We start from the raw sequence: 24,624 nt of genomic DNA, 5'->3' as shown, positions 1-24,624 counted from the left end.
CAGCAAGAAGAAAATTCTGTCCAGTAGCTGCTGGTGATTGGCCCTGCATTTGCTACCTTCTCAGGCTTGCCCCTCACCTCTACCTCTAGGCTCACTTAAGGGCATATAAGTGGAAAGACCTGACATTAGAAAGGATCTTGGCAGACTTAGTTTGTGGATGAAGAAAGAGAAGATGGGAGAGCAAAAAGGGCCCACTCTCCAGCCACATAGTGGACAGTCAGGTCAACAGGAACAATAAGGAGCTTCTTGGCACAGGAGGGAGCTAATACATCTTTATTGTTTCTTCCCGCGATGTACCATGGTTCTACAGAGTTTCATTTGCCCCCACTTCAGAGGTTGAACAAAGACAACACCTTGAGAAGTAGAAAGCAGGCTACGCTGGGGATGGGAATGGGGGTTGAGACTGGTACAGGGAGGAGGGAGCATCAGGAAGGCCAGGCTCAGGAGGCTGGAGCTGCAGCAATGAAGATGTCCTTGTAACCTTTGATCTCCTTGACTTCACTACTGCTGATGAGGACTTGTAGCTGGTGGGGCCCAGCTTTGATGGGGTAGAGCTCCAGCTGAATTTGGATGGTGTGTCCGGCCATCAGAGTTCCAAGGCTGAAAGTCAAAAGCAGCCTGTTGGAGCCTGGAGTATTGGTTACTTGGATGGGCAATGGGGCAGGGAACCCTGCTTAGTGAGTAGCACCCCCCCTGTACCACCAACCTCCTAGCTTTCCTGAGGTTAGGGAAGTAGGGACCAGAAGGTGACGTCTAGAGACTGAGAAGGAGCCAGCGGTCCCATGGGGCACAGCTCCTCAGAGACCAACGCCAGAGGAAGATTGGCAAGAGGTCAAAGGTCACACTACTCACTCTTTTGTTATCTGCCCATTGATGAGGCCGCTTCCCTCCAGAACCATGGTGCAGTTATTCAGAGCCACCATTAGGGTGTTGGTGAGAGTGATGTAGATGTTCAGGGCTTTGCCCACCTCAGCTCTTTCAAATACCTGTGTGGGGAGAAGAGAGAGGTGCCCTAGGCCCCTGGCCTCACTGCCACACTGCACTCAGTCAGCTCCTCCCGGGACCTCCAGGTTCTACTTAGAGCTTAGGCGCCCCTAGTGGTGGAGATAACTATAAACGGGGCTACCTCAAATCAACACATGGGGACCTGCTTTAGAAGCTCAGGACACTCTAGCAAGCTGCCACCAGTTAGGAATGGGCATAGAGTTTCCGTCCCCACCGTCTATTTGAAGATGCTTGCTGGATTTAATTGGAGTACTGGTCTCAAAGAGTTAGCAGTGTTTACCACGGGTTAAGTAGGATCCCAAGCACAATCCCAGTCAGCTATGATTGATTAGTAGTGTCTAACCCATGCAGAGGACTAGGGAGGAGGGTCATGTGTGCCACCTATGTGCCATCGGTGATATCACTCCACCAAAGAAGAACCATGAAGCCAAGATGCCGTGATGGATTCATGACAGTCAGGGCCTAACCAAGGGGTCTTAGCTCCTTGCCCAGGACCCTTCTCCCATCCTGTTGTGTCTTCTCAGATATCTGCAGGACATACTCATTTCCCACCCATCTGTGTTCAGTGCTTCACTCTTGAGGTTTGTGTCATAGGGCAACACAGCCTTAGCCTGGAATGGGAGACAGGGATTCTGTCCTTACCCCTGAAGCCTAGGATGCTGCCATCTGGGTGATGGGCATCAGTACTGAACCCAATCGAGCTCTGTCTATCCAGATCACAACTGGGAGAATGTTCTAGCTTGGCCAGAGAATACAGAGGAGGAAGGACACACTCTAACTTGGAACTCAAACAAAAGAACCAAATCTCCAAAGAGGGTGTCAAAGTCAAATAGGTGAAGATAACTCTGGAACCCAGCACAGTGACACTCATCACCCGCAGGTCTTACAGCCATGGGGACCATCCACAGCCTCCTTGACACGTGCTATGTTGTTTTGGGATCTCTGCTCTGGTAACAAGAGGGTTCCTGGCTCAGCACCAAGCTTGTGTCTACACTTGCAACTCTGTTTGCCCCACACAGAAGGCATCCAGGATCACCTGACCTGACAACCTGAGAGTATGCCCAAGTGAAAACCACAATCGTGCCAGCTGACGTGTGATCCAATATGGAATCGTCCAAACATTGTTCTGCTGGCTAGCATCAGGCATGCTGTTAGCCAGGCTTCCAGGCACAGAGCTGGACTTGGGGTAGGGAGTAGAAAAGTCTTTGGGAGAGGACTGGAAAGGTGGGGAAGAAGGCTTTGGGGGAGGACAACTCAGGTGACAGGAGATGGGGAGAACATGTGCTCTCCTCTGCGGAGCTTCCTTAATGCTTGTCTTCTAGAAGAGCCATCAAACCTCTCTGGCACTAGGCCTTGAAGTCTGAAATTCATTTCTTGTTCCTATTTCCCATGGCACCCACATCTTATCGGTGGTCACCTTTTGATTTTGACCATATGGTCTGTCTTAAATCTGTCTCCTCTACTCAACATCCCAAATCATTGCCTTTTTATCTCGACCTTTGTGAAGAGATCTCCTTACTTAATACAGCTTCACAGTAATATGCCTCATCTGTTCTCGACAGAGTACCTTCCTCAGCGTCCTCTGTAAAATGTGACTTCCGTGAGATGCCTCCATGCCCCACCCTTTGTTTATGGAGAGCACCAGCGCCCACCGGTTGGCTATGCTCGAGAATAAAGCCTCTGAGACTGTAGTATGCTGGACTACCATCATGTATGGCAGGGCAAGGTACCCCCTCCAAGCCCATGCGGAGACCATCTTAGAGCCTTGGGTCTCCATCTCTGTCCAGACACCTCACCTCAATAGATAAGTGGGGAGGCTCCAGAGAGAAATCTTTCAGGACCAGAATGAACCGCCCTGTCTCTTCAACCTCAGCGATGCCAGACACATGGATCAGCTTTTCATCGGTCAGCTTGCTCCTGTAATTGCTGTAGGGCACCAGGAGTGGCCACTGTAGCTCTGAACGTAGGCAAAGACATCATCTTGAGTCCGGGGGATGGGTTATAAGGGAATACCGCACTCAGACGTCATTGTTGTCTGACATGTTAGGACGGCGCCCCAAGCACGGCACTGGCATCCCACTGTCCAGCAACAGCATCTTCCCTGGCTGGGAAGACACTGTGTGTCCTGGGAGAGGGTTCCTCTGTGATTTGACTAGAGCTGGCCAGCCTGGTTCACAGCCCCCAAACGTCCCTCTCTACAGCTGCCTTCTCTCGCCTGCTACAGACTCACCCTTCTCAAAGCCCACACTCAAGTGCACCGCGTGTTTCCAGAAGGGCTCCCGAGTGATGCCCCCATGCAGCAGGGCCTGTGCACAAAAGTGGACCATCAGTCCAATGGGGCCCCGACTCTGGGCTCTGTCGGGCACCCTCTGGACATGCAGCGTGAGCAGCAGGTCCTGGCCCCACATGGGTGCCCTGGCTAGGCGGAGTTGCAGCTGCACAGGCTTTTCCTTAAAGGCCTCTGACCCTAGGAGATCCAGGAGAGATGAAGAGTCTCTTCTTGGTTCCAGTAATTTCCGGGAAGCCTTAATGAAAACAGACCGCTCCTCAGAGGATCCTGGCAGAACAGACCCACACAGAACAAAGCATCAGTGGGGCAGGGCAGAGAGGACAGAGGACCGATGACCTTCCCAGGAAGACAAGTGGCTGCACTCTCAGCCGCTAGCCAGAAGCCCTGACCATGTGATACACAGTGAAGAGCCACAGGGGGAGGCGTGCAGAATCACAGCTCAGATGGGGCTGGTGCTGCTCGGTGCACAGTCTCTTCATCTCTCAGTGTTCAGTTCTCTTACAAAACCCAAGGATGATACTGGGTTGCCCAGAGTTGCTGAAAAGTTAGGTCACGTAACTGCTGAGTGTAAGATTCAGTGTGGTTCTTTGCCGTCAGCACTGTTACCATCAGGATTCTCAACAACATATCACCATTATCACCACCACCACCATCCTCATCACCATCATGACCATCATCATCACTATCATCAGACCCAGGGGCTTCTCTTCCCTGCCTGCATGCTCTCTCCTCAAATACATATTCAAGTCTTTTAGATGGAACTTCACCTCTTTCCCTTAGGAATAACTCAACATCTGGGCTCAAAACTCAAACTTGCTGCAGACTGTGGACGCCTCTAGAGCACTCCCTATGCCCCCAGTGTGTTTTGCACACCAGCTCATTTAACCCTTTGAGGAGAGTTGTCTCATTTCACTGATAAGGAAACAGAGGCAAGGGAAGGTGGCCCAGGCTCACCCACCTACAGCACATCAGAGCCTTGCTTGGCTCTCAGGTGGCCAGAGTCCACCAAAGCTCTCGATAGGAATGTCTGCTTCCTTCCACAGGCCCAGAGCCCTCTCCCTCCTGAGTGTCCATCCATCTCTCCCCTTGCTGCTACCCCCACTGCGATGGACATAGATGGACAGATGTATGGCCCTGACAGAGTTAATAGATAAAACGCAGGACCACTATTACATTTGAATTCAAGATAAGCAAATAATCTTTTTTTGTAAATTACATACAACCTTCGGAGCACATTTACACTAAAAACTATACCCAGTTAATTTGAATTTCAGATAAGTAGTGAATTATTTTTATCAGAAATATGTCACACACTGGGCTGCGTGATGGCTTAGTAAAAAAGACATCTGCTGTCAGGCTTGACAACATGAATTCAATGTCTCTGTGAGGAAAGGAGAGGACCAGCTCCTGTAAGTTGTCCTTGGACACACACACACACACACACACACACAAAGAGACACTATAGGACATGTTCCTACATACATACATGCGCATACATACACACATAACACAATAAATAAATGTAATAGAAAAATTAAAGATGTCACATGTACCATTTGGGACTCATTTATAATAATGTATTTGTCTGTCTTAATTTATCTGGAATTCAAATTTAATTGAACATCTTATGTTCTTATTTGCTAAATCTAGGCATATCTATTCCAGAACCTAAAATCGTCCCCTGGGAGTTTGTCATAAGGGGGAGGTGGTGTTGTATTAACCTGGGCCATCCAATGGTGACACCCACTCCCCCCCCCCAAACCCAAGGCCCAGGCACCTTCTGGGTACTTGTAGGAAGTGGTGATGTCCAGGCGCTCATCTGACCCTACCATCTTGGTGCTGATCGCCTTCCCAATGTAACTGGTATTATGGGCCAGGATTTCCTGGACCTGGCCACCCTCAAAGAGCCAAATGACCTCATCAGCATTCACCTCCGCAAACACAAAAGGGGTATCATAGGGCAAGTGGACATCGCCTTCTTTGATGGCTTTCACAGAGGCCGGACCACAGCAGAACAACCCTGTGGATGAAGCAGGAATTGCGGGATAAGGGGCGGTAGCAATGACACCCTGCACACCCGGGCCTTCTCCAGTTTACCAAGAGCAGTGATGTGCACTAATTTGTCTGATCCTCACAGTCACACAGTCACCCCATTAGTGTAGCTGTTGTCAGTGCCACCTCCCCGACATTACAGGAAAAACAGAAAAACTCACTGCTCCTCCAGGGGACCCCACTGTCAGTGGCAAAGTTATGCCCGAGAGCTGGCACTGTCTAGACTACAGTCCTGAAAAGGGGGGGAAGTGGGAAACTGCTGCACCTCTCTGGCTATGTGGGTGCTCATCCTCATTGGTCCCCCAGAGAGCCTGGCCCCTGCCACGCGAGCCCCACGCACCACTGCTGGTTTGCTGGGGCGTGGGGTCCAGAACCTGCCAGCCATTGTACCCTGGCGGAAGGTCTTTCCGGATCATCCAGCACTCGTTCCAGACGTGGAAGTTCCTGCAGAAGGGAGGAAGTAGGCAGGGCTTGTCTTTCCTGACCGTTTTTCAGGCACCAGACATTAAGGGTTTTATAATTATATTTATAATTCTGTTTTTATAGTTATATTTATAATTCTATTTTCCTCTAATTTGTATTAGAAAGTAATTATAATAAAGAAAGCTATCAAGGAGCTGGCCAGAGTGGTACATACATTTAATCCCAGCACTTCGGAGGCAAAGGAAGGCAGATCTCTGTGAGTTGGAGGCCAGCCTTGTCTACATAGAGAGTTCCAGGACAGCCAGGACTGCATAGAGAGACCTTGCCTAATTCAGTCACAACTATCACAATTCATCCCATACCCGGAACAGTGCTGAGTTCTTGCAGACAAAAACCTCTTACCAGATTTTGTCTGGCTTCTGAGTTGGCAGCATCTCTGCAGTGCGGTCATAGTAGGTGTCAATGGTCAAGTTCCCGTCTGTGTTGTGTGCAGAATGGAAATTGGAAACGACTCGAGTTGGAATGCCTAAGCACCTCATTACTAGAGAGGGAGACGACTTAGGTCATTTCAAGCAGAATTATTACTTTCCATGCATCGTCTTTGACCTTCAGCAACTTTTTTCAGCAACTCTTTTATTCCCAAAGGATGGCACCCAGAGAAGCTTCTGTCCACCTGCTCAGCAGTGGTATCCATTCACAAAATGGAAGAGGTCATTTGTGAGCCATTTAGAAAGGCTTGTCACTTCTGGCATTTTTTTTTCTCCAGGTTAAAAGAAAAGAAACTAAACACTAAAACACGTGAGAATTCCAAAAGTGAGGACAGGATGTGTGGCCAGCTTCAAAAGAGAAAGTGTGTGACCAGAGGTAAGTGGCTTAACTTCCTGGGTTAGTCTCCTTGTAAGTAAGGAACTGGATTGTTTTCCGTTCTAAAATTCTGATTCTGCCATTCTACTTAAAGACAAAAGTTGAAAGAAAGAAGAAAATTAGAGGGCTGGGGATGTAGCTCAGTGGTGGATGCTTGCCTCAGCACTAGAACATACACTAATAACTAAAGAAACAAACAAGAGAAAAATTCCGTTGTAGACATCAGCGATTAAAAACTACTTACCATCTTTGATAAGCCAGCAGCGCCCTCTTGTGGATCCTCAGGACAGTATGTAACGCTAAGATTTCACAGGCACATTTACTCAAAGCAGACATTATCCCATGCTTACACACACACACACACACACACACACACACACTAACTGCCCACAGTTGGGTGTAATCAAGAGCCAGGCATGTCTTGGGACTAGGTCCTCACCTCTGTCAGTGAGTTCAGAAGTCTCTCCCACCTACTCTTCCTAGCAGGGTCGACAGAATCTACAGAGGCTGCTGGGAAGGTCACAATGTTTTTTAAAGTAAAAAGAATAAGAGTCCTTCTGTCTCGATGTGCCGAAAAGCCTCCAGCAGGGTCACACGTTGGCAGTTATCTGTCTATTCCAGCACTGCACCTAGGCTTTCTACACATCTGCAAGGGACATGGGACTCAGGCCTGGGCTACAGGTGACCAAAAGCAGCTCAGAAGTCACAGTCTCCAGTCAGCCACCACACTCTGTGAAGATGGAAGGGCTTGGAGTAGGGGCCAAGCCATTTATCTAGTCTTTTTCCTGTTCATCCTAGGATCTGAAGGTCCAAGAGGATCTCCATCATGCCCACCTGGCTACCACTGGAGACTTTCCAGGCCAAGACAGAACAGGGGCTACTGGAGGCCACAGTAACCACAGCCCCACCTCATAAGGAAGCTAACAAGGTCGTTTTGTGTACTCAGATTTAAATCTCTGCACCTGAGAGCCCTGAACATAACAGACTATGCTTCCCCTCGATGAGTCGAAAACAGAAGCCTGTTCTCATCCTATGCCCCAGCCCTGCTCCAATGGAATCCACCTGTTACTTCCGCAGACACCTAGTGTGCAGTGTGACTAGACAGCCCAGCAGAAGGAGCGCTTTGCATGAGAACCTCAGTGCCCTAGCTTCTTCGGCTTCCCAGACACTTGAGCCAAGAATTTGGCACTGCATTGTAAACAGATGAGTATGCACTCCACTGAGTTGAGTATCTGTTCTCCTCAAGGGTACTCAGCAGGGTAGCAGAGCTCTAATTGGAAATCAGGTCTCTTGGGGAGCTCTATGTGTGAGGTCAGGCTATCTAAGACTGTGGACTTATACTTCAGCTTCCGTCTCTCGATCCACTGCAGCAAGATGGGAAGACGTGCTCTTCCTTTTGTGGGGACTTCAAGTTGCTCTATCCAAATGGCCACCTTTCTGTCTGTCTGTCTTTCTGTCTCTTGAGACAAGATCTCATCTAGTGCTGGTTAGCCTAATTCCCAATATCGCCAAGGAAACTCCCCACCAAAATGCCTCCACCTCTCAAATTAGAGGTGTGCCCCACCATGCCCAGTTCAGGTGCCCACTATTAACACTCTTCATCAAAGAAACTCTGGGAAGACTGCAAAGATCACCTTCTGGAGACTTAATAGTGTGCAGGTTAAGAACTCGTGTGCACACAGCTCCTAGTCACGGGCCACTGAAGCTCTGAGCCCTTCAAGAGCCGCAGTGGACTCAGAGTGGGGATTATCATGGCCTGACGTGAAGGGGAAACCAGAAAGAGTCAGGGGATAAGACTCACTCACCCGTGCACATAACACAGGCAAAGACCCAGCACTGTCCGTATTTCACAGGCTGCCCACCCCTGGCCGACCACTGCCGCAAGATGGCCACACTGCCGTTCCATTGCAGAGGGCTGATGCCCTGGGAGTAGTCCTCTCCCCAGTTCCCCTGAAGCACACCATTGTCGTCATTGCTGTTGATCTGCAAAGAGCAGACAGGGAGGTTTCCACAGCGTCCTGGAGATGCCCGGGCCGTCCTCGGGCAGGGGAAGCTGTGGCTCTTACCATGGCACTCACCACCCTGCATACGTACACCACGTTGCCCCTCTGAGAGTGGTCTTTGGACGGGTTCTTCAGAAAGTAGAGGCTCTTGTTCAGGATCTCAAAGCAGATATCAATGATGTCTTCTTCGAACTTATTTGAAGGGAGAAATCAGAGAAAAGCAAAAATGTGTGGAGTCCAGAAACTTGGGCATGACAAGCTTTTCAGGGGTGATGTGCTTGTGAGAGGAGGGCAGTGGGGTTCAGCCACAAGGCAAGATCCTACAGTGATGGAAATCAAGTCAGAAATGCGTTGGGAATCAGAACTCTTTTCAAAACTCAGCTATGTGGTTCTTGACAGAAAACGCAAACGATTTAAGAGAATGGGAGAGAAAGTTTTTGAAATCCCAAATTTAAAATGATAGGACACACAGGAAGAGGAACATGGAGACATTTCCCTGAGGTATTTTAACATGATGGGTCCCAAGGACCTAGATCATCTATCTGTTGGACTTGTGGAAATAGGAAAGACTATATGTATGGGTATAGCACCAGCATTTGAGAGGAGGGAGAAGGTCACGAAGGGTATTGGAATCAGGGCTAATGTGGCTTTGGCAAAGCCAGGGTAGGCTTGTGAGATTTGCTTACAAGGTATTTGTGACAAATGTCACCCCACCCCTTTGGCTGTCAAGGGCACCATTTTCCCTCTAAGTTTCAAAACACATCGCAAGTTGCAGGAGTGTGATCTTCTTCAGCAAAATTCCTAACATCTCCCACCCCCTTAGAATAACAGGAAGAGGACACATGGACCATGATTGGTGGCTGAGAGTGGAGATGCCATCCACAGCCAAAGTTTCCGGACCCCCACCCGCTGCATGCAGTAACAGGGCTACTCAGTAACTGGATATTTGATATTACTAGAGAGCTGCTGTTCTCTTTTTCAATTGTGATCATGAGTTGTGTTTTTTTTTCAGAGAGAATCATTATCCTCTGTGACTATATAGTGATGTTCTCAAATTAAATGATACATACACTATCTGTAATTTCCTCCCAAAAGTCCAGTGCTGAGATGGGGAATGGAGGCACCTAGAGCAAGAATGGTTACACCATTCCGTAAAAGGCCAATAGCAAGTATCTCACCCTTGTAGCCCAGAGGCCCTCTCTCAACTCACTTCTGCCATTAAGCATAAAAGCCTTAGACACCAGCTACATGAAGGAGCATGCCTGAGTCCCAGTGAGGTGTTATTTGTAGATACTGAAGTTTAAACTGCCAAAAGTCTCAAAATAGTACTCCTTTAAAATTCTTCCCAACTGTTTCAAGGCATGAAAAGTATCTCTCATGGTGACTCATACAAAACCAGTACTGTTGCAGCACAGAGGCAGGGGGATTTCAAGTTTAAGGCCAGTCTGAGATACATAGGAAATTTAAAGACTATCCTGATGGAGCATGTGATCAAACTGAATTCTTTGAATGTGGCTGACGGTGGAGGCTGACTGAGAAGCCAAGGACAACGGCGCTGGGCTTTGATTCTACTGCATGGACGGGCTCTGTGGGAGCCTTGTCAGTTTGGATGCTCACCTTCCTGGACCTGGGGGAAATTGGGAGGACCTTGGGCTTTCCATAGTGTAGGGAACCCTGACTTCTCTTTGGCCTGGAGAGAGAGGGAATGGGGTGTGGGTGGAGGGGAGGGGAGGGAAGTGGGAGAAGGAGAGGAGATGGAAATTTTTAATAAAAAAAAGACTATCCTGAGAAATCAAGTCAGTGAGAAACTGCCCAAAAAATATAAACAAAAACAAAAAACCCACACCAAAGTGGGCTTGGTAGAGGCATGATGGCTCAGAGGGAAAGGGCTTCCCACAAAACAGGATGACAGGAGTTTAATTCCAGGGTTACTTGGTGGATGGAGGGAAATGACTCTCTGGCTTCCATATGTGCCATGGCATCCATGCACCAATACATATGCACACACATGAATAAATAAAATTATAGCACTAGGAGAGGGACTGGAGAGATGGCCCCACAGTTAGGAGTACTGCCCGCTCTTCCAGGGAACCTGAGTTTGATTTCCAGCACCCACATCGTAACTCACAACCTCTGTAACTCAGGGAATGTATCACCCTCTTCCAGCTTCCTTGGGCGCTAGGCACACATGTGGTGCACAGACATACATACAGGCAAAGTGCTCATTCATATACACGATTTTTTTCAAGTAAAGTGGTAGGAGACATGGGCTGTTGGTTTCAAATTATAGAAGAATGAAAGGTTTGTCACAAACTAGTCCCTAGTAGGGCTGGTAACTGAACTTAGAATGATGTGGGATTCCCCTCTGTATGCTGTGAATACATATTATTACCATTAGTTAGTTAGTTCTGTGCCTCTAACAGCACAGAACAGAGCAAGGTGGGAATTCCAAGCAGAGATAGAGAAAAGAAGGCAGAGTCAGAGAGACGCCATGTAGCTGCCAAAGGAGACAGACACCAGACAGAACCTTACTGGTAGGCCACAGTCACATGATGATACACAGATTAATAGAAAAGGGTTGATTTAAGATGTAAAAGTTAGTTAATAAGAATCCTGAGCTAATAGGCCAAGCAGGTACAGTATCTGTACAATTATTTCAGGTCAGGGCAGCCAGAGGAAAATGAGCAGCCTCTGTCAACAAAAGAAGGTTATTACAGTTGTGGGTAGACTTCCATCAGGCTGTACTCTTTTGTTTGTTTGTCTTGGGGTTTTGTTTATTTGTTTGTTTTTAGAGACAGTGTTCCTCTGTAGCTTTGGAGCCTGTCCTGGAACTAGTTCTTGTAGAACAGGTTGGCCTTGAACTCACAGAGATCCACCTGCCTCTTCCCCCTGAGTGCTGGGATTAAAGCGTGAGCCACCACCACCTGGTTTCTACTCTTTTCTTAATAAAGCACAAAAACATTGAAAAGATAGCCATATTTTCTTTGCTTGCCCCTCTCATTGGATGGGAGATTGGCCAGCAGCACCTCACACTGTGCCCTTCGTTGGCTAACAGCCCCCAAGGAACCCATCTCAGGCTCACACATCCAGGAGGTAGGGTTACCTGCCCATAGTTCCAAGGCCTGGAGGTAATCGAATTTTCTTGCCCCTTGTAGACAAAGCCATAATCACTCATTACATACTCCTGCAGGAGTGTTTCGCTTGGCAGGTAGACGTCATCATCTGAGCAGTAAAGGGTAATGGAGAGAAAAAGAAAATTACAAGGCAAAGAATAAGCAGGAAATTTAAAAACAGCATAAAAGTAACAACGTCTTTCTGGAAACAGGAAGACAGTCAATGGATGACCAGGACAACAGAAATTAAGACTGGACCCTCTTAAAAGCCAGCCAAGTGCTTCTCCAGAGGCCAGCAACAAATCTATGCTATTAAAAATGATAGCTTATGAAAATTTGTGGCAGAATGTCTTAGCGGCCTGGCACCAGAGGGATAGCAAGCAACCTCCACTAGTCATGAAATCCCGCTGGGTTATACCTGGTCTGGCTCCAGAGTTTTCACACAGACCCTAGGCCTTCCTTTGAGTTACAAACACTGTGGTTTTATGTGAATCTTGACTGAGAGTTTCCCATGGATACAAAGCCTAGGCAAAACTTGGTTCAGGGGAAACCGTGGTACCTCATGAAGCAGGTATTTGCACCTGGCATTTTATTGTTGGCATTGTATTGTCTGAAGTGTCTACCAGTTTGTTTTGAGAAATGGAAATCTACTAGCTAAAGTGTAAATATAGGAAAAATAAAGATGCTGGGAGGCAAAGGGAAGGCTTCAGTTCACCAAGACTGAGCTCCCAGCATTCAAAAAGCCTGAGTTCATTCTCAATGTGACTGAGTCTCCATTTCTTGGACCCACGGGAACCCACACACTCTATGACAAAATATTTGTGACAAATATTCTATTATAAGATTATTTTAGACTTTTGGAAAATACAGGAAAAAAATCACTCATACCCACTACTCAGAAATATTGCCTTTTTGCTGTATGCATACGCATAATTAGTTAGAATCAAATTGAATTCCACTTGCTAAATTATCTCACTTAGCATCACTAGGATATTTTCATCATGTCATTAAAAATTCTTTGTGGGGGTTGTAGAGATGGCTTAGTGGTTGGGAGCACTGACTGTTCTTCCTGGGGTCCTGGGTTCAATTCCCAGCATCCAAATGGCAGCTCACATCTGTAACTCCAATTCCAGGAGATCTGATGCCCTCATACAGACAAACATGCAGGAAAAACACCAAGCTATGTAAAATAAAAATAACTAAATCATTTTTTAAATTTTTTTTGTGGGACCAGGTGTGATGCCGTACACTTTCATCCCAGCACTCGGGAGGCAGAGGCAGGCGGATCTTTGTGAGTTCGAGGCCAGCCTGGTCTACAAGAGCTAGTTCCAGGACAGGCTCCAAAGCCACAGAGAAACCCTGTCTCAAAAAAAAAAAGTTTTATAAAAGTGAATTTTGCAGCTGAGTATAGTAGTGGATGCCCATAATCCTAATACTCAGGAGGCTGTCATAGAGGATCATGAATTCAAGACCAGCTGGGACAATACAAGACCCCATCTCACAAAAGGGAAAAAAATACGTTTAAGACTGGTGAGAAGATTGGGTAGGTAAAGGCACTTACTGCTAAGCCTGGTAACCCAAGCTCTCTCCCTGGGACCCACCTGCTGGAAGGAGAGAACCAACCCCCAAGATGACTTTTATCTATGTAGGTGAACACATGGACGCATACAAAGAAGTTTTGTTTTGTTTCAGCACACGGCAATATGTCTCACAGATATGCAATGATTATCTGAAAGAACATTCCCAGTGCACCACCTTATCACCACAAGCTGGGAGCAAGTCCTACCTGTACTCCATGGGTTGAAAAGCAAGATGAAATTCCCCAGGGGGTAAGTCACACCAGGACCCTGATCCTGAGAAATCTCCATCTGCAATGTGTAGTGGCCAATGACTGCACTGGCTGGGATGAAAATCGAGACTTGAAGAGAGTTACTATCAGCAATGAAGTCGGAAGCACTCCAGACATTCCCAGTCCGGGTCTGTGTGAGCAAGAAAGTGGCTCGGGTCCCTAGAAGCTCTGAAGGCTCTGGTCCTGAGGAAGAGAGAAAGAAGATCCCAGGGGAAGGCTCAGAACTCTATGTGATGAGCTGGAGGCATGATGGCTCAGTGGTTAAGCGTGAATGCTGCTCTTACAGAGGACTGGAATTTGGGTCCCAGAACTCAAGTAAGGCAGCTCAAAATTACATGTAACTTCAGCTCCAAGGATTTGATGCCTGTTTCCAGGCTCTCAGTATGTGAGCATGCTCACACACACACAACACACACAACACACACACACAACACACACACACAACACACACAACACACACACACATTTAAAAGTAATAAAAATAAAGTAAAAAACGTGGTGTATGACTCCCTGTGGCCTGCCAGATGCCCTACCTTCTCCCAACATTCACTGAAGCCTTTTGGTTTAAGGCCTTTACTGACATGTAAGCTCTTTGGGCCTCTGGTTTTTTTCCACTTCCAATCTGTAAAATGAGAGTCTGGTAGTGCCAACTTAAAGTCTTCCATAAGAATTAAAAGAAGGTCATGTCTGTGGAGTTTTATGACCGTGTCTGTGTATTTATAGGTTGACTGTTGTGGCTAAAAGATCACAGTTAACAGGACCAACAGTACCGATGTGAGAGTCCTAGGGTCCCAGAGGAGAGGAGAGGGCATGTCAGAGATAGGTGGCAAGAGCCCTTCTCCCCAGGAAAACTTTACTAACTTTCTGTTTTGAGGGAACCAGAGGAACCCGAGGGCAGAGCCAACTCACCTGTCTCAGCCACAAAGGTGAGGTGGTCCTTCTGGGGTTGGAAGGGTCGGTTGAAAGTCAACGTTAAGCTGAACTCCTGGCCCCGGCGCAGGATGAGCTTGGTCAAGCCCATCTCCTGGGTGTGGTGGTCCTTGTTGTTCCTGGGGATCTGCCGTTCCACAGACCTGAGCTCCAAGGCTGCCACTGAGGGAGGGAGGACAGGTCACTGCCCAGCTGAGACTTGGAATCATTTCTGTGAAACCTGACTGGCGTTAGCCTTTCTGTCTCTCTGCCTTCTAATGTCATGACAACCTCCAAGGGCAACTGAGCAGCTCCTAGCCAGGGGTGGGGAAGACTATCAGTCCTAGAGCATCAGAGCTGGAGGACTGGTGTCCCAGAGAGGAAAACAAGTCCCAGGAATGGGAAGTCACTCATCTATCGCCTTGCTGGTCTAGGAAAAACACGCTGGAATTGTGTATGGATGAAGTCGAGCTGTCTGGAGGCTGGTCATCTGCTCTAAGGCAAGTCCAGACTTCAGGTAGGGGAGTGGGGCTCGGGATTCCTTGGGCTTACTTCCTGATTCTCAGTTTTGTTTCAGGTCTATGCAAAGGCATTGTGGGTATACACCTAGTGCGTGATTGTAAGGTTCTCCTAGCCAAGTAGACAGGATATAAATAGCTTCTGAAGCAACTCAGCCTCAGCCTCAGGGCATCACCTTGGCGAGTCGCTTAGGAGACCTTGAACAAGTCATCTAATAGTCCCAGACATTACTGTGTTGGTCTAAAAAGCAGGGAGACGATCATGTTCCTGCTTCGTAGGGTTTACATGGGTCTTCAGTAAGGAGGCATGTGTGAGAACCTCTGCACCATGCCACACAGAGACAGCGCATGCTGATTCTCAATTACTCTGAAGAGCAGCGATCGTGCAGCTCACTTTGAATTTGCTTTGCTGTTCCTGCTGACAATGCTCATATTGCATTTATCAACAAAAATTCATTGGGTTTTTTTTTTCTCTAACAAGTCCAGCCTATTAGTAGGTTGTGAGCAGCTACCCTCTAAGCCAAACAACCACCTTCCTAGGGCATTCAGTCGCTGACAAAAGGAATACCCCTGGCGGACTTTGTGGAATGTTTACACACCTGGACCAGTGAGGAAGGTAATGACCCTTAGCTGGGTCTCCAGCCACTCCATATCACCTGTTGGGCACCTCTACCTCACTACACGCAGCCTCCTGGAAGAGTCGCAGGTCTAACTGGAGGAAGACTGGCGGCCGGGCTCCTTTTACGCAGCCAAGGGACAGGCCCTGCTTGGTAAAGGCTTTCCCAGGTGCAGTCCCTTCAAGGAGGCACACCCGACCCCTGCAATGCCCCTCCCCTTTGCCCTGTAAGGAAGCCCAATAAACTCATTGATTCCCCAGAGTACACTCTGTCAGGATCCTTCCAGTTTGCCATTGGGACTTCAGTTTTAGGAGAAGGGGTGGATGTTGGTATATTTTCCCCTGGGAAGACACTTTAGCAGCATAGGTTACGGGGTCAATGTTTAGTTGGAAGCTCCGCTCCAGTCTTTCTCTCTCTGGTTCCAAACCCCACCCCCTCTCAGAAAGCCCACCAAGTGGCCGCTCCTCCCCCAGAGCTGCTCAAGGCATACTTAAGCTTTGGTCCACAGACCTGCCACGTGATTTCTCCTCTCATCCACCTCCCCCACATACACCCGCCACCCCAATCACCCGGAAGTGCTTCGCTTAAATTAGACCTAGTCCTCTACTTTTAGTTAGGCTCAATTTGGTTTACTACGTCATCAGCGGAGAAACCTCTGGGTCAGGGAGAAACCTAGTATGTCAACTGTAAGGAAGATGAAAAGGCTTAAGAGACTGTTGATCATCCAGGTAAGATCCCAGAGACCTACATACTAGAGGGAGAATACTGTCTCCCTAAAAGCTGTCCTCTGACCCTGACGTGTGTGCTTAATATTAAAGTAACACACACAAATATACTGTAATATGTAATATATTTTAAAAGATAGGTGACCAATAAGAAAAACAGGATAGGGGCTGCTGGAGAGATGGCTCAGTGGTTAAGGTTAAGTGCCTGCCCTTCCAAAGGTCCTGAGTTCAGTTCCCAGCAACCACATGGTGGCTCACAACCATCTGTAATGAGATCTGGTGCCCTCTTCTGGCCTGCAGGCAGACATGCAGGCAGACTACTGAGAATACTGTATACATAATAAATAAATAAATTTTTTAAAAAGAAGAAGAAAAACAGGATAGACAATATCACAAAGCATGGAATACTAGAAAAGAAAGGACAACTTATGTGTAAATGAGGTCATAGTGTGAATTATGGGTCACAGTGAAAAGTTTGAAAGCAGCTGGCCTAGATCCTGTTGGAAGCTGACTATATCTCATATTTTTGAGGGGCCTGAAGTGTTCATACCAAGACCACTGAGTTAGCTGGAAAGGTACTCCACCCTAAACGTGCCTTCCAGAGGCCTACCTTGAAAGCTCATGTATGTACCCTGAAGAGGAATGAAGGGCACTGGGAGCCCTCACATGTGCTGCACAGGAGAGAGCAGAGCGGAGGCAGGCTTTCCTGGCCGCTGTCCACTGCTGGAGCCCAGCTGGCTGCCTTTCCCCAGGCCAGTTTGGAAAGCAAAGGAGAGAGGGGTGGGCTGTTGCCCTGTTGCCTGTCGCCTGCTCTCAAGCCCAAGGCTGTGTGCGTGAAAAGATACAGTCTCCACCAGACACTTCTGCTTTCTTTTCATTCCACTTAATATAATGACGTGTTGGCTCGCCCAAGGGCTTGTCGTGTCAAGGAGACATGACTTAGAACAAAAGGAAAGGCTTCCAGTGAAGCCAGGAAGGGAAGCTGAGAGAATCAGGAAGAAGCTCAACAATGCTGGAAATCCAGTAGAATCAATTAGGAAGGCACGTCAGCGCCCACAAGGCCTGACTTGGATGTGTCCCAGTGAGAGTAATGGTGTTAGTAAGAGGAGAGGCGAGCCTCAGACACAAGACGCCTGGCGCTTCCTTGATTAACACAATGACAGGGACATAAAAGGATGAAATTATATCCGGATATATTACCAGCCTTTAAAAAGGGGTGGGAGGAGACATTAAAATAGTTGTCTGCCTAGGAGGAATCCTCAGAGAAACCAAAACCTGAGACAGCCTTGCTCTCAGGCGGGGCTCCATCTCTCCACTTGGGTCTTGAGAATCACAGTCTTGCATGGGCTTTCTTTAGCCACTGAAGAGACCCCCACCCCATGATTTGTTGCCTTCACAACAGTTTTGTTTTCTGCAGAGATTTGAATAGCATCTAGAGTTAGCCCCACAAGCAGAGACCTTGGTCACCTCGAACCTGGATCCCCCATGTCCAGAACCAAGCATTTTAGAAAATCGTGCTTGTGTTCGGAGAATTCCTACTACACGCCAGTCCATCATCCATGTCCAAAATCTTTTATATTCTCACAAATACTCTGTATTGGTGTGTAACTGTTGTTCCTGATACGAGGAGGGTTCTGGTCAGAACTGGGATTCAAGCCGAAGCAGGCTGGCTCCAGAGTCTGTCCCTTAATCTTCACCATCTCCTGCTTCCCCAGTGGGTAGGTGCTAACTGATGTTTGAACGGACAGGGTACATGTGTTCTCAAACTTCAAGAAATGGGGCATCAGAAGGGCAGTCAAGGTGGTCACGGTAGTTCAAAACATAAAAGTGGCTATAAAATTAAGACTATATAAAATTAAGAGCCGGGCAGTGGTGGTACATGCCTTTAATCCCAGTGTTAGGGAGGCAGAGGCAGGCAGATCTCTGTGAGTTTCAAGACAAGCTTGGTCTGCAGAGTGAGTTCCAGGATAGCTAGGGCTACACAGAGAAACCCTGTCTCAAAAAAACAAAAGCAAAACAAAACAAAACAAAACAAAATCTTACTCAGATCACAATTAAATACAACATTAAACAATAATGAGATCCATATTTGATCTATTAAAGTATTGAAATAATTAGCAATACCCTATTCGTTGAAAGCATGTGGAAATAGGTCGTCTCATATACAACAATGGGAGTATAAAATCCACACAGACACAGACCTTCAGAGACAGGATCCTTGGAACAAGCTGGCTAGCCAGGTTAGCTGAGTCAGCAAGTTCTGGGGTCAGTGAAAGAGCCTGCCTTATCATTCTAGGGGGGGAGACTGATCAACAAAAACACCCAATGTCACAGTCTAGCCCTTGCCTGTACATTCACAGACATGAGTGCAAATGTGTGTGTGTTATATACACACCCATGTGCACACACAAACACACACACACACAATCAAAGAATAAGGAGAAATCATCCTCTAGATGCCAAAAGTAAAACAAAAGGTATTGACAATTATAGGAAAGGTTTCATTACTTCAAGTTTTTGGGATTATCAAGCCTTTGTTTTGAACAGACATTTCTTTTCTGTACTGGGGAAGTGTTACTTTGATTAAAGATGGGTTTTTGAACAGGAGTGGCTCATCAAAGCTGTACTTTGAGATTAACTTAGCTGTGGCGTTTAGTTCAGACCAGAGGGGGAGAAAGCCAAGGGTGGAGAAGGCAGTGACATTTCTGTTGCAATAATCTCAATCAAAGGCTAATGGGAACTTAATTAAATACGGGTGATGGTTAGCGCCTGCGAGGGACCAGCCATGTGTACCAGAGACTGGCCTCTATGGGCATGTGGCAGCTAAGAAATATGTGTTGCAATACTATGACTTGCAGGGCTTCCTCAGGCCACTGCAGGTGTAGGTAAAGATCAGGGCCAGAAGAGGAACCCATTGCCAAGACGGTGACACTTTATGTAAAGACACCAAAGGTAAATTACGTGTGGTACAGCCAGCGAGAGAATTGACCTCTGCCGTCAAATTCCAGCTGAATCCAGTGCCTTTCTTCTGTCTTTGCTGATTTTGTGCTGGCTTTCTCTCTTTCCCCACTCGTTAGTATTATTATTATAATAATAACACTATTATAATAATGATTTGAGGACTTTGATGCATACGTCCCTCTTTTTTAATTCTTCAGTCTTAAAAAATATGAGAAAGATCACAATCTGCAAAATTTTATGAAATGAATTCCTATGTGGTGAGATTACCAGAATGTTCTGTAGATATTTCAAGTGTGAGAAAATAAAAATTTCTCATAACTCAAAAGCTTAAATCCAAACTCCTCCAAAGTGTGGGTCAAGCCAATTCCCATCTTACCTCCCAGGTGCTCCTCAAAGAACTCTGGCTCTCTCATACTGTGTCCTCCAGGTGGACCATGCCCATGTCTAGACAGCCCCAGCCCTACCCTAAGCTCTGTGAGTCTCAACCACACCAGTTTTCCAAGTGAAATGCAGCGCCCACCTTCCTGAAATCCTTTGCTTTAGAACACAATAGCTGTGTCTGTAGCTCTGTGGTTGATAGTAGGTGTTAGGCCTCTTAGCGTTCTGTGCATTATCTCCTTTTATCCCTAAACTATTATCAACTCCACGTGACTGATAAGTAGAACGATGATTCGTAAGGTTAAATGGCTTCCTCAGTGCTACCTACTTATTGCCATTTACATGTAGTTTGACTAAGGCTCCTAGTTCTTCACCTGGAAGGTGGTCCTAGGGTGAACTATTCTGTCCTTCCCTTCCGGACAGCCATCTGCATTTTTTGTGCTTTTGTTTTTGGAGTAAAGAAATGGACAACCTAAGACGAGTTGCTCTGCTAGAACTGGGGAGGAATCCTCTAGACCAGACTTCTCTATAGGACCCAAGGGGGGCAAACAACAATGAAAAACCACAGCTCCGTTTCCACTCCGTCATGCAAAGGTACCGCAGGGTGCAGAAGCTGGGGCATCAGATGAGACTCAGCTGATAGAGCACCTGCCTTAGCGTGCACAAAGCCCTAGATTTAGTTCCTGGCACCACTGGGGGATGGTGGTTTGCACCTGTAATCCTAGCGCTTCAGAGGTGTAAGCAATGACATCAGGAGTTCGAGCTCATCCTTAGATACGTTGTAAGTTTGAGGTCAGCCTGAATTAAGACCCTGTCTCAAATGATCAATAAGACAAAACCAAACAAACAAAAGTACAGAAGTCCTCAGGTAGCTTAGTAGGTTGAAACAGAACCAGCCCCAGGGCCCACCTGATCGCTTTCCATATTCTGCAATTCCTTAGACTCAGACCACCTATTTTTCCCTTACTGCCAACTATATTGTCTCCTTGAAATGTTTTTGCTTAATGGTGTCTATGTGACTAAATAATTGTTTACTCCCCAAGCCCAGTAGGTTCCATAGCTGCTATTGAGCAGAAAGCAGTTCCTGGGTTGGCTGCAACAGGTTAAATCATTAAGTCTCTTGGCTCATATATAAAAGTAGCTACAAATATTAAAGAGTCAGCTTGTCATAATCATAAAATGCTAACTAAAACCATAATGAGATTCATCTTCAGCCTATTGAAAATGCTTGAAATAACAATAACCTCTTTTGTTCAGAGCATATGGAAATCAGATGCCTCATAAAGAGAATGTGGGATTATATGCTCACTCAGACTTAAAGCCAGCTGATGCCTATCAAAACATAAAGAGGATATTGCCCTTGCTCCAACATTTATTCTTTTAGAAATTTTGTATATAAAATACTTCTGAATATCTCTACAAAGTTCTACTAACAGGGGCATCCACTGTAGCATGATTTGTAAGCATGAATACTAAAAGATAAATGACCATCAGTAAGAGATGGTAACTGATTAACATGTTTATTATTAATAAACTCTGCCCATATGTCCTACTTGGACTTCCCAAGGCTATTCCAGCTTTGAGTCTTAAAGGCCAGATGGTCTACAGCTTCAGGAAAGAAAATTGAGGACTGTGTGATATGTGCTCCAAGATCCAGAATCCAAACGCAGGTGGAGAAACAGGAGGGAGACAGATGGTGCAGTCAACCATCCACTGCCGGTGTGCTCTCTCGGGTCTCCTCTGCATTCCTCCCTCCCAGGCTTACTCCCTCCCCGGACTTAACACCTCATAAAAGTTCAAGAGATTGCCAGTACTCACCAGGATCCATCTCCCTGAAGTCAGTCAAGCCCCTTCACGTGGCCAGCATTAGGGTTCTGGTCCTGAATCCTCTCTGAGTGTTAAAAGCCCAAAGCCTCTCTGAGTGTTAAGAGCCTGTCCTTCCATCATGGAGTCGGGTGTGGCTGCCACTTCCTCCTCCTCCCATCCCTTCCCTGAAATTTCCCGTTGTTCCAGGTGCCTTCTCGCTTAAGGAAAGAAGCCTGACTTTAAGCCTTTCAGACGCTTGCTGAGGACCTTCTGTTAAGCTGTGAAGTGCCGCGTGACATGGAAGGTTCCAGTCTCTTCTGTCACACCGGGACTCAGGATCACATTCTTTCTGCACCTCTAGACTGGCATCACCCATTGGTGTCGGTGCTGGGACAGGAATGACTGGAAAGCTTAGTGGCCCAAGGAATGTAAGACGGATGGTCACAGAAAGGGATGGTGCAGCCCACAAGGACTCAGACTGAACTTTGCATACTGAAGAAAAACACGGCCTAGCAAACAGCGAATTGTCCAGTAGATTCAAGTGAGAAACTCATGACGTTGCCAGCGACGGGGAGCAGTTGTCTCTGATAATTAACTTATAGGAGTAGAATATAAAAATGATGTCTTTTAGTTGTTTACACAGATATGCCCATTTTAAAAAGATGGAATAGAAGAAACAATAACCAATGATAGTTACAATCTTCTTTTTTATATTTCACTGAGTAAGAAAATCTACAGTCAGTACTTAAAATGCTTTAGTTAAGGAGCCCAGGTCAATGAGATGGCTCAGGAGGTAAGAGTTGAGTTTACTCCCCAGGACCCACGTGGTGAAAGTATAGAACTAACTCCTGTAGGTCATCCTGTGTCCCCCATGCGCACCAGATAAATATCTAAGAAAATTTAAAAACAAGTCAATAAGGAGCCATCAAAATGGCTTAGTAGGTAAAGCCCCTGCAGGCAAACCTCGCAACCTGAGTTAGATCCCAAGACCCACACGGCATGAAGATAATCAGCTCTCACAAGTTGTCCTCTGCCCTCCTCCTCCAATGGCGCCCACAGGCCTGTGTCCACGCAACCACACATCAAATGAATGAGCGAGGAAACAATAACTTAAAACCAAGCATGAAAACTGGTAAGAAGGCCATGGCAGGTGTTCTGTGTGTGTGTGTGTGTGTGTGTGTGTGTGTGTGCGTGCGTGTGTGCATGTGTGTGTGTGTGTGTGGTGTGGGTGTGCATGTACATGTGCATGTGTGCGTGCGTGTATGTATTTCTGCGTGTGTGCGTGCTTGCATGCACATACCAGACTGACAGTTTTTTAAAAAGCAAACTCTTCCCTAACCGCTCCTGGGGAGTAATTTAAATTGATCAAAGAATAAGCATTGTGAGAAAACAAAGACTTCGCACATTTACTCATTATCGTCCAAAGTGTAGAGGAGGCTAATCTGTGTGACTCACGGAAAAGTTCCACCCTTATTGTAATCAGCTTTCTGGCTCATTCCTTGCCTGTTTTAATGTGTAAAGTGTATTGAGAGAATAGCCACAATCAGGCAAGTTAAAATCATTCACTACCAGCCAGGCAGTGATGGCACACGCCTTTAATCCCAGCACTTGGATCTCTGTGAGTTCGAGGCCAGCCTGGTCTACAGAGTGACTGCCAGGAGAGGCTCCAAAGCTACACACAGAAACCCTGTCTCAAAAAACCAAAAACAAAAAAATAAAACACCTCTCACTACCAAGTATTTTCTGAGCGTCCATAGGCTTTATTTTGTCAAAAATGTTCTACTTTGGCTTAAAAGAATAACTAGTTATTGGTGTCAAGAATATCTTTTCCTTTTGCTTTTTCCCTTGGAGGAAGGGTACGGATGAATTCTGAAACTCACTGTGTAGCCCAGGCTAGCCTCAAACTCACACTCCCTGTGTCTCAACTTCCAAGTCTTGGGAATTGAGGGATATACCACTTTAAGACCTCCCAACTGGGGCTGGAGAGGTGGTTCAGTGGTTAAAAGCACTGGCTGCTCTTACAAAGGTCCTGAGTTCAATTCCCAGCAACCATATGGTGGCTCACAGTCATCTATAATGAGATCTGGTGATCTCTTCTGGTCTGCAGATATACGTGCAACCAGAACACTGTATACATAATAAATAAAAAATAAATAAATCTTTTAAAAAAGAGAGAGAGAGAGAGATGCTCCCAACTCTAAGAATATTTTCAGCCAGGTGGTGGTGACACATGCCTTAATCCCAACACTTGGGAAGCAGAGGCAGGCGGATCTCTGTGAGCTCAAAACCAGCCGCGATGTACAGAATGAGTTCCAGGACTACAAAGAATATATATTTTGAGAAAAATAGAACTTTTATACATAATTTTGTAATAAAATTCTAAATTCATAGTAAAGATATTGTTGGATGTGTGTGTACGTGATTGTGTGTGCACACAGTGTGTGCATGTACGTGGAAGGTCACCTAATCAATGAGTGGACAGTTGCACTCACGGGTTATCTCTGAATGGCTCTCTTCAGTTTGAGTGTGTCTCTTTCAACATGTGAGTCTCTGCACCACCTTGGGACTCTGCCTAATGCCCCCCAGCAGGAAGACCCTCACTGGGCACAGACCTCAACCTTGCTGGAAATGAAGGCTGAATAAATCTTTCTGTTTTGTAAATTTCTCCAGTTCAGTTACCGCCACAAAATTTGCACTGAGACAAAGAGGAAAAGAGGTTTTCTGTGCGTCTAAAGTAAAGAAAACACAGCATCATTATCTGGATTGGTTGGAGAATTTCCATTTGTTCTACCCTAGAGGTCCCATTATAAGACCGAATGTCTCAATTTCCACTGTTACAGGGCCCGCAGATCCTACCACCCTGGACCCGGCCGCATGCAGATGGGAAAGATGCTGGAGTCCTGAGAGGAGCATCTGGAAGGTGCCGCTGACTGTAGCGTGGCACTGGGACGGGGGTGGACAGAACCTTGGAGAAGAGACGTGGAGTGGGAAGGTCTTCCGGGCCAGAGGTGCAGGGTGAGCAATGTCGGGAAAGTGCTAACAGCTGGGGCTAGTTTTGAACCCAGCCTAGGAGAGGCCACAGCAACCAACACTCACTTCACGCAGCCAGTG

The 24,624-nt window shown here is 46.7% G+C and overlaps 1 protein-coding gene across 1 annotated transcript; it reads right to left on the bottom strand.

The window, feature by feature from the left end:
* Positions 1-440: 440 nt before the first annotated feature.
* Tgm7 (transglutaminase 7) lies at positions 441-21,535 on the bottom strand. Its single transcript, XM_038331688.1, has 13 exons — positions 21,526-21,535; positions 14,509-14,691; positions 13,537-13,782; positions 11,741-11,859; positions 8,701-8,829; positions 8,440-8,617; positions 6,173-6,311; positions 5,688-5,791; positions 5,073-5,315; positions 3,236-3,562; positions 2,802-2,962; positions 853-986; positions 441-600 (listed from the first exon to the last, which is right to left on the bottom strand). Exons 1-13 carry the CDS (start codon positions 21,533-21,535, stop codon positions 441-443), a joined length of 2,133 nt encoding a protein of 710 aa, XP_038187616.1.
* Between the last annotated feature and the right edge of the window lie 3,089 nt (positions 21,536-24,624).

Source organism: Arvicola amphibius, chromosome 5, assembly GCF_903992535.2.
Source record: "Arvicola amphibius chromosome 5, mArvAmp1.2, whole genome shotgun sequence".
NCBI lineage: Eukaryota > Metazoa > Chordata > Mammalia > Rodentia > Cricetidae > Arvicola > Arvicola amphibius.
The sequence above is the reverse complement of the archived record's forward strand: the minus strand, read 5'-3'. Positions and strand labels throughout refer to the sequence as shown.

What these genes read in the sequence shown, in the direction of transcription:
- Tgm7 (XM_038331688.1), bottom strand. An exon ending in CACCTTTGTGGCTGAGACAG is followed by an intron (nt 13,783 to 14,508) that starts GTGAGTTGGCTC and finishes TCTCTTCCTCAG; the next exon opens with GACCAGAGCCTTCAGAGCTT. An exon ending in TGCCTGTGTTATGTGCACGG is followed by an intron (nt 6,312 to 8,439) that starts GTGAGTGAGTCT and finishes CTCCCTCTCTAG; the next exon opens with TAATGAGGTGCTTAGGCATT.